Consider the following 14,969-nt stretch of genomic DNA (forward strand, 5'->3'; position numbering starts at 1 on the left):
ACTACAGTTACGGAAGATGGAGCTCCATTCTTCTTTCGCGGAACTCCACCAGGTGAGTGAGTGATTCCTTCTCGAACCCGCGCTGAACCGCCTGCGGAATCGTATTCATCCGGTATTTGATACAAATCTGGTTTTAGAGGCGCATAAAGATTCCCCAAGTTGCCATGACTCAGTTTCGGTTCGATGAGGTATGAGGAATGTACGCTGCTCATCAGCTAAATATAGTATATAGTATATATGGTGTGGTATCAAGTCGGTGGCTTCAGACGCGTCATTAGCATATCATTATTGATGATGCTCTCCCGTTCCCGTTCCCTTTCCCGTTCCCGTTCCCGTGCTGATTGCTGCCCTTTCGGGCGACGATTGTCGCAAATTCAGGAGTCCGGCCAGTCCAAGTGCTTTGATTTATACTCGATTAATTGTTGACTTTGACAATAAAATATGTCGCACAGTGATTTCCGCAAATCGCAAAGGTCGAGCAACTTTTACGCGACAATTCTAAAATGGAATCGTGTGGAATGCCGCTTTACGACTTTATTTCGGTCGCATTGAGTGTTTCTTTTCAATTGGCGGCTAATTAGTTTGGGTACACGCAGTGGAGTTGATCTGAGTTGAGTTGAGTTGCCTTGAGACACGCCCTCCACTCGATTCGTCCGTGATTTATTGCCGCCGTTTGTTGGGGACACATTGCAGCCGGCCAAAGCCAGCCAAGTCAGCCAAAGTGGCCAAAGTGGCCAAAAAGTGAGGCGTGACCTCGCAGCAGGTGCCGAAATTCCAAACAAAATAACCCACGAATTCCGAGGGGCACTGATTTTCCCACTCCCACTCGATCTCTCCCACCTCAAAGCCATCACGGTGATGATGATGATGATGATGACCAGCCGGAAATATCCCACAGACATCAAATTTGTGGGCTCCATCGTGTCCGTCGTGTCCACCGTGTCCATCGTGTCCAGCAGCAATTTGTTGACACAACAGAAGTGCGGGGAGGAGAAAAACCGAGCCGAAACTCCAAAGCAAACAGCAACCAACACGAAATTAAACAAAACAGCTAAACAACAAAACAACAAATCGCCGAAAGTGAAGGTGTTGCTCACTCGACCAAACACAACTAAAAATGTATATGATAATGGCATATAATGAAGCGTTTATGCAAATCAGCGTAGGCATTTCACCTCCACCCTCCGTCTGTGAAACCGAAACCTGGATGGCAATCCATAGCAATAAGACATTAGTTCAGTGCCACGCACATTTGAGTGGCTTGCTTGAAAAAGTATCCAAAACATTTGGAATGCCAACGGATTTGGCAAAAGAGTGTGCAATTTCCCTGCCATCAAGTTCAACGACAACAAGAGTCCCTCAAGTGCGAGTTTCGATCCGTGGCAAACTAAAGACTACTGATGATTTATGCAACTAATTCGAAGACACAACTGCTGAACTGCTGCAGATTTTGCGCATTTGCACTGCTCATCGGGAAGACTCCACTGTGCTGTCCGCACTTCAATTTCAACTTTTGATTGCACTGCATTAAATTGATTTCTGCTGCTCCATGACGGCATCTTGGCATCTTCATCTTTGCCATCATCATCATCAGCGTCATCAGCATCATCTTCAGCTTCATCATCGACTTAGGACATGTTTTGTTGTTTCTGTTATTAGCGCGCATGATTGGCATTTCTGCTTCTTCCGTTTGATTTTGATTTCTTTCAACTGGCGCGCTCGTCAGTTTATTTATTTACTTTGATTACGTCACATAGAAATGTACAAATAAAGCAAACTGCAGCTGTAGCTGTCTCCGCCGAAAATTGATTTAACTCATTTGACCGCTTCCGATTTTCAGCGGTTACATTTCATCGTCATTCCGGGAGCATTGCGCAATTACCACAAAAAGTGACTTGCCACAAAAGTTGCCAAAATCTTTTCTCTTTCGTTTGGCCCACAGCTCACAGCTCAGAGCTCAGAAACAGTCGCCAAATATCTTTGTATTTATATTATAGACACAGAGCATGTAGCATATATGTATGCATGTCTGGGAAAATATCAGGCAGACATTCACTTTTCTTGCCACACATTTCGCGGAAAATGGAAGCAATATTTCGGCACATGCCACGATCGCTTATAAAGTGGCTAAAAGCGTGGGTAGTCGATTGCCAAACTGTGACTGTGGCCATTGTGTTTCCACCAGGCTTTTGGATTCCGTTTGGAACTTCATTGCAAACCTTTCTATCTTACTTTGGTGAGATTTCTAAGCAGGAGCTATCCATAAGATTGAAATGTAAGCAATGCCCTGGGGAAAACTTAATGCATTTCTTATTTCTTATACAGAAACTCATATAGATGCTCATATAGTTCAACTTCAACATTTCGCATTGCTGAAAAAGCGGGAAAATTCTTCCCATTGCCACTTTTTTAAGAGTTGTTCTTTTCAGGTATTGCAGTTACTGTTTATGTTGTTTTTCTCCAGCGGAGTTCTTATCGTGGGTGTTTTCATTTACGTTGTGGTTGTTGTTGGGCGGAAGTGGCTCGTTGGCAAGGCGCGCTTTGTATTTCGCATATGTGCGCGGCCTTTTCAATAGTGTTTTTCACACTTGTGAAAATTAAAACTTAACTGAACATTTTGTTTGTGCTGTTGTCGATGCTGCTGCTGTGTTGTTGCTGCTGCTGCTGTGTTGTCGCTGCCGCTTTTTATTGTTTTAATTACACGCGTTTTTCCGCGCATTGTTTCAATGACCGTCACGCGCCGCAAGCCTTTCCCCCCTGCCTCCTGCCCACTGCCCCTATCGTTTTCCCCCTTTTCCGACCTGCACACCGCACAAATTGTTGTTGCCGCCGTTTGTTTGCAAAATGAAGTGGTCATATCTGCGCCCGCCTGCCTCCTCCCTCCCTCCCTCCCTTCTCCCCATTCCCCCCTCCTTCCAGCCTCTGTTGCAGCATTAATGATAATTTCAAAATGACATAAACGCAACTCCCAGAGCTTTTCGCCAGCGCCATAGAGATGGACCCACGAAGTACAATTAATCGAGAAAAATTGAACACAAGATTTTCCCGTGACGAATGACGAATATAGGCACTTACTCAATGAGAATGCCAAAGAATGCATTCACTGAAATCAGTGCTCCGTCTCCGTGTTGCGAACACCTCGAAAAGTAGCAGGCATATAATTGAAGAAATTAAGAAATTGGAAGTACTTCTTCCATCTCTGGGAATTGCCATCAATGAATACGCGGGTCGCAGTCCACTTTTCAGAATACAGTTTGCAGTTCGCAGTTCGCAATCCGCGATTCACAGTTCGCATTCGGGCAACCCCAAAGATAAATGAAATAAATGAATGGTCGTGCCTTCCCCGCCCCGCCCCGCCCCGCCTCTTCGTGAGTTTTAATGCCTTAATGAAAAATGCATTTTTAATTATTTTTTGTTCATTTACAGGCGACTTTATGGTGGCCGCCGACAAGTGGAGTTGGCTTACGCGTCGTATGGGTAATTTATGGTGCTTGGTGCTTCATTTCGAGTTGTCAAGCGTAGTTTAGGCCGGCAATAACCAACTGTTTGTGCTTTTTTCTTGCAGTGCACGGGATACAGGTGGAAACCGTTAGTTTCGGCTCGGATTTCCCCGCCGGCGACAGCAACAACAACTTATCCAATGGGAAGAGCAAGCGGCGTCGAGGACAAATATCGTATTTCATCATTTGTTTAAGCCAAGCCATTGATTTGCTCAGGTAGCAAAAGCCGCCGTACACTGCGCGAAACGAGCGCATGTCTCACCACGCCTTGGATGAGCATGTTCGCTTTTGAGCCATGCTTTTGAGCATTCGTTTGTCGCAGTGTAGGCAGCCAAGGCGAGCGCAAGAGCAAGGCTTGTCATTCATTAGGATAGCATGTCATTCATTAGCCCATAGCCAACCCCTTCGGATTCAGTCACTGCACCCAGTTAACTGTTACCGACTACCAGTTACCAGTTACCAGTAACCAGTCACCAGTCACCAGTTACGAGTTGCGAGTTGCCAGTTGCAACTCAAGGGGCTGGAGGTGGGGAAAAAACAAAGACACTGGCGACAATGACAACCAAATACGGCGGAAGCAACGCGATTTCGATGTCATCGGGTTTCAAACCAATTTGCCTTTGCCTTTGCCTTACTTAAGACGGACGGAGCGAGGGAGTGCGAGCGAGAGGGCTGCCGCTAAAGAGAGAGGGCAATGCGAAAGGGAACATGCTCTCAAACGATTACCTCCGATATCGAAACGTGGGAAGAAACCACGAGCAAATCTATCAGATATACAAAAATATACGAGTATATGGGCAAGATGATATTTTCCCATCGCCCATATTTTTTCCTCGAACTGAGACTAAGCCGAAAACTCGGTCGTATCGTATCGAATCTTTTAGTACCGCGTGTTGCCCAAGTGCAGCATTCCAATCACGAATTACCTGTAATGCGGAGTGCATGTGCGAGTAATTGTGACATTGTCGTGCCAATGAAACGTATCAAACGTATCGAAGTGATAAGCAACTTGCAACAGAGCAACTTGTTCAGCCAACCGAATGGAAGTGACGTCGCCAGTTGTTCATGTCAGCCGCCGAGCAGTAGGAGAAAATGGAAATGAAAATGGAAATGGAAATGAAAATGAAAGTTTCAATTACAAATTGTTCGCACTGGGTCGGCTGAATTTTGCTTTTGGGGGCTGCGTGGAAAAGCGAAAAGCCGGCAGGGCACTTAATTACTGGTTTTTCCGCTTCACCAAACGCGACATGATTTTATTTTGAAGGTGAATGACGCCGGCTGTGCGGCTTTCTGTCAATAGTTTTAAAGTCGACTGTGACGAGCGATGTCAACGCGAAAGGAAAGCGTTTCGGTACTGAGTTTGAGTACCTAGTACTAGTTGGTTATCAAAAAGAACTGAGGTTCAGTAGCTAGTACTAGTTGGGCATCAGAGAGAACCCCAACTGCCGCACTGGATCGAGTCGTACATCGTACACTAAGAAGATGTTCTTCCATCCGACTTGTAGACCTATCTAAATACACAAGGAACTCCACTGTGCGATCCCAGCTCATCTAGCCAGAAGGCCCCGCGATTCGCGGCAATTAGACCCACTGACCAGCCAGTCAAATAAAGGCCGCGCCGCATTCAATGCAAACAATTTGCCTAACTCATTGTGGGAATCGATCGGCTGCTTAGACCCAAGGCCGTTCGTCTAATGAGCGTCTAAATTAAGATCGCAAAAACACACAGAGGCACGCAATAAAACAGTGTAGGAATGAATGGTGGGGGAAATAAATAAAACAAAACTGCTAAGTGAGCCGCTTGTAGTGAACAACAATTTGTTGACATTTTCGCGGGGTTTCATTTCAAAAGGCCAAGCATGAGACTGCCATCCGAGATGGCAATCTTGTGGGTTGGTTTCCCTATTTTCAGGAATTGCATTGGCATTCTTCTCTCCGCTAATGACAATCGCAAATGTCTTGCCCCGCTCTCTGGATTTCCATTCCTCTCCTGTCCTGTCGTCGTCTGTTTTCCAATATTTGTCCTGAATGAGACACTAAAGTGAATTATTAGTTGTGCAAATAGTTGCACAGTTGGCTTTGCACAGTGTCTCTCTATCTCTCTATCTCCCACTCACTCTCTTACTCTTTCTCTCTCTCTCTGTCACTCTCTCGACGAGGATTTGGCCAACAGCTTGTGGCAATATTTGGTCAGCGTAATGTCAGTAGAGAGGGAAAGGTGGAAAGGTCATGGGCTCTTGGAAGCTTCTTATTTGCTATTGAACTTAAAGTTTGCTGTAGCTTTGAATGTGGCCTGAATTTGTTTATACGCTGGCATTTAAAATCAAAGGGTGCACTACAAGGTGTTGCAGTGCAGCGCAATGACATCCTCAGCTTTGAATCGTGACCCCAATCCCGACATCCACACAAAGTGATGCATCGCCATCGCCATCGCCATCGTCACTTGTCATCGTCATCGTCATCGTGATAGTCATAGTCATCGTCATTGGAGTTGTGATAAAAAAGAGGGGCGACGGCTCCTAAGTGGAGGAATCAAAGTGTTGTGTTTTAACGCCGCCACACAGTGGAATGATGGTGATGATTTCAGTGACGTTGATGATGAGGCCTGGCTGGCGCATTCCAAAGCCCTGACCAGATCCCATTTTTCCACATTTTATCAGCCCCGATCCGATGGCGTTGCACTCAGCAGGGGGCATTTCCATGGGGCTAACCAACCCAACCCAACCCAACCCAACCAGTCCAGTCCAGTCCATCTGTCTATGAAAGCGAGGCATCTATTTGCATTTACTTCCCTTTGTATCCCAGCCCCCTGTCTTTCCTGTCTTCCCACTCTTTTCCATTTTTGAGCTCAGCGGGCGGTGGTCGAGTAACAGACATTCATTTTGGTTTATAGGTAAGCCTGCCCAGCACCCCTACCCAAAACCCCCCTCGATGTCCACACCCAAGTGAGCCGGAAAGCAATTTAGTTTAGGGGTACGCCGTACGCCATGCCTTTTATAAATGCATTTCACACTCTATTTTGCACTCACCATTTAAATTCTGAACATTGGATGTGGGATGTATGGTCCAGGCTTCAGCTACCGTGTTGGCTGCAAAAAAGGAGAGGAATAGGTTCAAGTTATAGTTGGATAGGCACAGAGAATAGAATATATACGATGCAGTTATGGGAATTGACAAGTATACAAATATGCAATATAGAAATTTCACGTTGTTTTCCACTTCGGCAATCTTAATCATTTCATCTCTATGACCTGATTTCCTTGCACTCCCATTGCTCCCATTGCTAAGTAGTTGACCTTTCGCCGCCCAATTTGCATGCCCATCACGTTGGTTGTCTTTGTTTTTTTTTTTTTTTTTGAAACTTCTAACTAAAAACAGGTGACAAAATGCGGCAGTGGTGCCAAGAATGCGAATGAGCATCTCCTACCAGAGTAGCAAACTCCAACTCCAACTCCAACTCATTATTATTTGTGGTTCCCTTCTTTTTTGGTTCATGACCCAGAAATGGGGAACGATCTTTTTCCTGGACAATGTGCAAGTATCTTGTATCTTGGTCGCGGATTCGTCGCTCATCGCTCGTCGTTCGTGAAACGTGGAACGTGAAATGTACGTGCGGTCATCTGTTATGATTCTCAGACACTTGGCCTACAAAGTGCGGGAAGTATCTATATATATATATATGCGTTTTGTTCTTTGGTCTACGGCCAACTCCGCACTCCAACTCGAAAACCAAGTCCATTGTTTATGTGCGTGCGCTTTGCTTAAATGTCAATTATTTCACGCTTATTAGATTTTTTATGGCCTTCATCACGAGACGATGAAATGGCGATGGCGATGATGATGATAATGATGATGATGATGATGCGAGAAAGCAGCCGAAGAAAAGGAGAGTCGCAGCGAAAAGCCAAAGTTCCACATATTGTAGAAGATACTACTCCACATTGTCATCCACAACTGTCACCGTAAAAATAAAAATAAAAGTAAAGCGCCGCTCTTTTATACCCGTTACTCGTAGAGTAAAAGGGTATACTAGATTCGTTGAAAAGTATGTAACAGGCAGAATGAAGCGTTTCCGACCATATAAAGTATATATATTCTTGATCAGGATCAAACCGCCAAAAACTGTCAGTGTTGAAGACTTTCCTTCGCACTTTCACTAGCTGAGTAACAGGTATCAGATAGTCGGGGAACTCGACTATAGCGTTCTCTCTTGTTTATTTTTTATTCTACGTTTTATTGCCTTTTAATGCGATCCTAACGCGTGTGTGTGACAAAGATCTGGCATCGAAACGAGGCAAATAAATCCAGAAGAAGAGAGACGGCCTTCGCAGCGATTCAAGAGACAGTAACAGTGGCAGTAGTTTTCTTTGCCGTCTAGACACGCCGAGAATAATGACCACAGACGACTTTTAAGGTCTTTAAATCGGATCAAGTGGGTCAGACAGTTGATCCGCAGAGGTGCGTGAGAATCTCTCTGCCAGGAGCAACTTATCATGATCATACGACACCAATCTTGATCATAAAGTACAGTAGGAAATTCTTGAAATATATGAATCTGGGAGGGACTCGGATTCGCCAACTAGGTTGCAATTAGATGTAACGATCTTCGTTTGAATTTTCCTGTAGCCCAATTTCCCACTTCAACCAAACATTTTCCGCAGATACAATAAAGAAATTTTCAACAATAAACGATAAACTAAAACGAGTTCTCTGGACAGCAGCAGGGAGTGTATATGTATGTATATGTATATAACTTTGTTCCGCCAACGTAACGACATTTTGTACGGCATACGACCCCATTTCCAAAGTCGTAATAATTTCATGAAAAACGCAGCGAAGTCGACTGCATTTTGGTTTTCACTTGGGGGCGGGCCAAAAAATAGAGGGGAATAATGCGCCAGTAAAAGGTATTTTAACGCTGGAATGCCTCCTTTTCCTCTCCCCCCTTCCCCTTCCCCTTCCCCATCCCCTTCCCCACCACCTCCACCTCCCCCACTCTCTGCCTTTTCATTCTTCAGATGTCGGGTCGGGAAATGAGTCGGAGGAGTTTTCCTCTTCGGCTGCTTTGTCATGAAAAATAACTTCGCTTCGTTGAAATGACAGTCACGATTTTGTATTTTTTCGCTCTTTTCCTTGGTTTTTTATGTGTCTTCTGCCTTCCTCTTCTTTTTTTTCTACAAATTTTTTTTTTATCCCCCTTGCCCACGTTGTCTTTTTTTAATGATTTTCATTCTTCACTTCTTGTTCTTGTTCTTGCTCTTGTTCTTTTTTGATCTGTGTAGTAGACTAAATGAAAGATGATGAATTTATTAAATTCCCTGTCTCTATCTCTGTCTCTATATCTGTCTCTGTCTCTGTAGGACATGAGTGAAGGCTTGGGAAAATGGGTTGGAAAATTACGTTGCCCAACAACTGGGTCCGAAAAATGTCAACGAAATGCCAAGGTAAACTCTACCGGGCTTTGATAAAAACAAATGTGGCTTTAACGCATTCTTTCCAATTCACTTGATAGTGCATTATTAAAGATAGTAAATAATTTGCCTGCATTTTCTATGCTTCTAACTGAATTTATTCTTTGCTTTCGATAAAAGAAATATATGTATATTTCGTTTACCTGCTGGGTTTTTGTCAATTAGTTATTTAATTGAGTTATAGTTCTCAAATATTATTCCCTTGATGGAAGGTAAAACTGCGAATGGTTTTTATCGTTTTATTGGTGATTTAGTCTGCATATATTCATAAATTCACCTTAATCGAAGTTTAACAGCGTTTACGTATTTGAATTTTCTTGATCCTCACTTTAACTCGCACCGAACAGAGAAAAACAAGAATGAAATACTTTGCTCCGTTTCTTGCCCGAAAATTCTTTTCAAACAATTTTTCTTTTCTGCCCCCCGGAAAACTCTTGGTAAACTGCGGTGGCTAATAAAGAATGTAAATGGAGCAAATTGCTTGGCCGAAAGGTGAAATTTCATAAATTTAGTGAAAGGGAAACTGGCGGAGGGCTGGAAAAGCGCGGAAAAGCACGGAAAAGCACGTGAAGAAGAAGAAGCACAACCCATCGGGCGGAGGAACTTTATTTCAACAAAACTTGGCCAACAATCGTAAAAATTGCCATGTCATTAATCTGAAGGCCCTTCCCAATCTCCGTTCAACATTTTTGGAGGCCTCACAGTTTGTAGTTCCAGAAAGCTGCCACGCCCCTTCCGGGGGGCGTTGCAAAAATGTTTAAATCTAATTGTTTGACGACTCTTTTATGCAGCGCTTTACATTTTGGTGTCATTTTTACAAGCATTTGTTTGGAAAGTCCTTCTACGGTGCATTCTTTTCTTACTAAAATGTGATTTGTAATCAAATGGACTCACAATACACTTCTGGTGCATATATTTAAATGTAAAATACGGGAAACAAACTTATTATTACAGTGTATTACGTAATTGCTTTTCTGTATCGGCAGCGCTCAACTTTTGCTTCTGGAGAAATTTCTCGTCTTAATTCCATTGGTCTGAATGGGATTTTGCTTTTTATGCCGCTGATGTTTGGTTGCGTCCCAAGAAAAAATCGAAATCGGAACTGAAGACCTACTGCTGCTGTGAAACGTTTTTTAATGGCCGAAATATTAAAATAAAAGGTGATACCTCCACCTCACCGCCGCCTGCCCACCTTTTCCCATTTTCCGCATCGAATAATATGAATGCCTTTCGAGCGGCCTTTTGTTTATGGTCAAATATACATTTTTTTCAGTTCCCCCTTTTGTGTTTGTTTTTTATGGGCGGTCTTATGACACTTTTTTATATATTTTTTGGCCCGGCAGCGTTTGCTTTTCTTTAATGAAAAATTAAATTAATGAACGCACATTTGTGGGGCTCCTTGTGTTTTTGTCTCTCCCTCCGCCACTGCGCAAAAGTTCTGGCAGGCAAATTAATTTGGCAATTGCAATAAAACTTTCGCAGCGGCAGATTTGGCCCATTATTCTTGGCTAAGGAGATCGCTCTTGGTGCTAGTAGCCATGTCCAGCTTATAACCAAAGCCATTACGTAAATTGGCCCGAAGTTTGCCCCTTTCGGACTCGTTAAAGAGGTTTGAGTGGAAAATGCGAAGGTAGGAAACCTGACACCCGCCTAATTGGGTGCCTGGATCCGATTTCCCGGATGAGCAACTTTAAGGCAGCCTCGCCGCTTGAGAAGGAGCAGATTGTTGCAATGAGCAATAATTGCACTATGACACGACCCTCAGACCCTCAAAACCGTCAGGCAAAAGAATCATCCTGATGAAGAATCCACCCCTGGAAAGACGAAGAGACAATGGACAATGGTCCTGCCCTGCTGCACACCTCTTTCTCCACACCAATAAATCCTTGTCACAATATCCCTTTGTTTGGCCATCTTTTTTCACTTGAGCTGCGCAGGGGGGCAGCGGGCAGCGGGCAGGGGGTACCATCATCCTTTTCGAATGTACAGCGCAATAATTCAAAACACATTCGCTGACTGACAGACAGATAGACAGACAGACAGACAGACAGACAGACAGAAGGGGAAGGATAGGGGGATAGGGACTTCTGGTGGCGGAAGGGGATGGTTAGAGAGGTGATGGAGGTCCTGCCGGCACGCAAAATCAGCTAAATCAGCAGCACCACAAACAATAGGCCACATTCCATTCCATTCCAGCCAATCCAATCCCCATTCCTCTCCATTCCATATCGTCATTATCGCCTGACAGCCAATTCGCGCCATATGAGCCAGATTAATCAAAATAGCCAGCCTGGATAGTTGGATAACTTTATAATGTGGACTGGCACTTGGTGCAACAGTAACTCCTTTCCCTCCACAATTTCATACTAAAAACAAGCCCTGAGATACTTTTACTTTTACTTGGTCCTGTGCATTTCCATCCTTTCTCTTTTGCTCAATCCTGCTGCTGGCTTGTGCCTTTGAGAACACAAGAAGAGGTATATCGGTATATATTTGCTTAGAATTTTATATATAAATATATACATTTATATGCATCTACAGCAATGCCAGTACTTCACTCGTTCAGCAATGCCTTTGTGCTTAATTCCATTTTCATTTCAATTTTCATTTGCGGACAACAGGAAGCAGTGGCAGCGAGGATGTTTTGTTTGAGTTTTCAATGGCAGGTGGCGGTGGCGGTGCAGGTGGCTCCTCCATTGGCACACATTACTCCCCTGCGATCCCCAACCATGTGCACTTTTCCGCTTTGCCATCGAGTGGCCGCCCCGGGAAATGGGTCAAAACAAATTTAATTGGCAAGAAAATATGCTGCCGTGGCTCATTACAGCGTGTGGCTACTGTAATCGCAGACTTTTATTTGAATCCCCTTTCATCAGCAGCCACAGTAGAAAATAATACCAACGAGGAGAGAGACGCCTCCCCTCCGGGGCCCAAAGGTTCAGTAGCGTAGTAGTGTTTGCCGAGGGAGCAGGGGAGCAGCATTTTCCCGCCCTCGTAAATCACGGCGAGGTGTGAAATTAAAAATAGTTTTTTCTGACAACTAAATGCGATTGTCAGTCATCTCGCCCCTTAAACGCTGGCGTGGGCGCCATCGAAAATGAATTTATGACATGCCAGCTTGGAAATATAACCGAACACAACACATCATTCAATTGGGATTCCGATTCACATTCCCGAGCGTTTTCGAGACTTAACACTCATTAATGTGTGATTGTAGCGAAGGGGCGTTGCTGAGTGTCGATATAAATGGAAGTATCCCGAAATACGTTTTCAAATTAATTGAAGTCTTGCATCTTTATATCTTTATCATAGGCGTGAGATGCTTTGAAATCGTGGTGTATGGGCTTCGCCTCTCCAGAGTTTGCTATTATTGTCTCTGGTTGCATAATCAAGTTGATACTCGAATTCTGTGTGTACCAGCCGGGTGTCTCGACGACGAGGTCTCTTTGAAGCTGAGTATCTGCGTATTCATCAGATTTGTGAGTCATAAGTGCCGCAACTTCCGCCTGCGAGGGTTCAAGAAACTCCAAAAAAAACCCACCTGAGATTTGCGAGTTGATTTCAGAGTTGAGGTTGATGCCTGTGGCGAAGGCATTGAAAGCGCTTAAGCTTTTATATCTCAGCTGCGTGCTGGGGATCTCAGATGTGTACTTTGCCTCCGCCTGGGGTCACTGTGATCGCGCTTTGAACTTATATTACGGCACCACTTTGGTGGTTTGGCTTCTTCTGCGCGGTTTCCGTAACCTTCTCCTAAAGTGTTCTTTGAGGAATCCCCTTTCATATCACTTGGTTGCCTTACAGGTTTACTTTCTCTGCTGATTCTCAATTCACAAGTAATATACCAAATCTCCGTAATTGTTGAGCCTTACTACCAACTTCCAACTTCTCATTCGCGGATGATGTCAGCTGTTCCGAGCCTAACTCCGTCTAAATTCATCGATCATTCATCTAGTCATCGTAGTTTCACGACACACGACGAATTTAATGTGGAAAACATAAAACATTAAAATAAAAATTAAAAAAAAAACAGCAGTTGCCCCCCGCCTAGAAAACAGATTATATCCCCCTGTCCACCGTTCGATAATTGACTTGGGCTTGACACAATTAACAATGGCAGGGAAAAAATCGGAGATAAAAAAGCTGGCAAATATGTATATGTACGCAAATAATGAATAAGCTTCGCCTCAATACTTCTGTTGCGTGGGGAGTTGGACTGCGAATTCAATAACCGACACGGCCATAAATATAAATATAAACATGAATATACATTTAAACCAGCCACAAAAAAATATGAGTAATCTGTGTTCTCCGCTCGACGCGGTGGTAGATGGTAGATGGTAATCCTCTGAAGGTTCACTCTGGCGGAAAGCGCTTAAACTAACCATGAAAATTATCAAATAATCGGCCTGTCCGCCCACTTCCGGGTGTTCCGGCTGTGTTTGTTATTTATCGGTTTATATATGCACACCTATGCATACGATCGCGCTGATCGACCAGATGGGTTAGATGGGTTAGATCGGTCTGCATATCGGTGGATATGGCCGCAGGTCGGCATAATCAGCAAACACATTTTGCGGATGGGTAACTGTGAGCAATTGGTAACTGCCAGCGATTAGGTAACGCTTTGGTAAACGGAGTTTCGGAAGAGACAACACACTTTACAATTAGCCACACCCTTTAGAAACGATCATTTTACAATTGGGATAAAGGGGACTTAATAAGAGCAGCCTGAGGGAAGCTACTAGTACCAAAATTGAAAGTAATTCATGCCCAGGGCTAAAATTTGCATCTCGAAGCTCACTTTTGCATGCAAGGCAAGTTTAAACTTGTAACTTGTGCCTGCCGAATTCGTGACTTGGCCAACATCCCAGCCAAGCACAATTTGTTGATTTTTTTCCAGGTGACACAACATACATAGAATTCAAACATTTTCCAAATTCTTGTCGTAATTGTCAGACCAAAACGAAAAATTCCCCGTTCCCCGTTTCTTGTTCCCCTCATCACCATCCCCATCCACCCGCGTAGTAAACCGAAAGTCGCGATGTCCGCAACCCTGCTGCTGGTAATTTTCCTGGGTCTATTCATTCTGCTCGCATTGGGTACTCTGCACCGCCGCATCTTCACCGGGTGAGATCAACTAAGAATCGTATTAGCCGCATGGCAAAAGGGTCTTACTCCGAATCCTTCTGCCACCAGGAGTAGTAGTAGTGGTAGCAACCAGATGGCCCTGGTGCCGGCGGCGTCAGGCGTTCAAAGAGGAGCCCGCTACGATCCCTTGGAGCAGTCGTCGTGGCACAAATCAATCCGGCCGCATATACGCTTTCTGGCTCGCTACATTCACGTGCCGCCGGATTTCGATGGCGTGGAAATGCCCGAGGAACTGTATCGCCACATGCAGGTGCTGGCCATGCTCCAGGATCAGTTCCGGGCGGGCCACTTGCAAAGGAGCGCAGTTTCCGGTTCCGTGACGGATTTCGATCGTTACCGGAATCAATGAAGAGGATGCAACAGCTAGATGGGATAGGCAGTCAATTTGGTTCACACTCGAGCTATTTCGTAATCATTCCCAATTAAATCCCCTAGTTAGGCCCCATTCCTGAAACTCTCTTCGCTGTTCATTGCCTGTTTATTTTGTTGTCGCAACTGCAAATACTCGGGGAAAATGATTAGGTAATTTATTAATATCGACCGTTGGTTAAGTGAACGTCGACTACCGCGACATCTTGCAACACAATGTCGCGCCGTGACTTGTATTGAAACCCAAACCCACACTGCTTCACTGTAGCCAAATAAATGGAACGCCCGTGCGCCAAGGGGAAATCATGAGGCTTGGCTTTCCCTGGCGTCCAAGGACCAAGGACTCGCCAGGGAGCAACGCCAGGACTCAAAGTCGCAAGGAGGAAACAGGAGGATTGACATGTAACTGTTTGTCACACAAAATTAGCGTCGGGCGTCGAGTGCCGACTGCTGAGTGTCGGCCACATCATTTATCAATGTA

At 44.5% G+C, this 14,969-nt stretch overlaps 2 protein-coding genes across 2 annotated transcripts in view; one reads left to right on the forward strand and one right to left on the reverse strand.

Moving 5' to 3' along the window:
- Positions 1-14,969, reverse strand: part of LOC6523881 — a 64,741-nt gene that overhangs the window by 23,301 nt on the left and 26,471 nt on the right. Inside the window, exon 3 of the mRNA XM_002099718.4 lies at positions 6,530-6,589. The gene's annotated coding sequence lies outside the window, so the exon portion shown is untranslated. The remainder of the gene's footprint in view (positions 1-6,529; positions 6,590-14,969) is intronic.
- On the forward strand, positions 13,856-14,573 carry LOC6523882. The gene is made up of 2 exons (XM_002099719.4): positions 13,856-14,098; positions 14,168-14,573. The coding sequence occupies exons 1-2, from the start codon at positions 14,013-14,015 to the stop codon at positions 14,466-14,468; spliced, it is 387 nt and encodes a 128-aa protein (XP_002099755.1). The 5' UTR covers positions 13,856-14,012; the 3' UTR covers positions 14,469-14,573.

Source organism: Drosophila yakuba, chromosome X (assembly GCF_016746365.2).
Source record: "Drosophila yakuba strain Tai18E2 chromosome X, Prin_Dyak_Tai18E2_2.1, whole genome shotgun sequence".
Taxonomy (NCBI): domain Eukaryota; kingdom Metazoa; phylum Arthropoda; class Insecta; order Diptera; family Drosophilidae; genus Drosophila; species Drosophila yakuba.

Excerpts from the sequence above, each read along its gene's own strand:
- LOC6523882 (XM_002099719.4), top strand. The coding sequence starts at position 14,013 with ATGTCCGCAACCCTGCTGCTGGTAATTTTCCTGGGTCTATTCATTCTG. Across the intron at positions 14,099-14,167 it reads CACCGCCGCATCTTCACCGG|GAGTAGTAGTAGTGGTAGCA; the intron begins GTGAGATCAACT and ends TTCTGCCACCAG.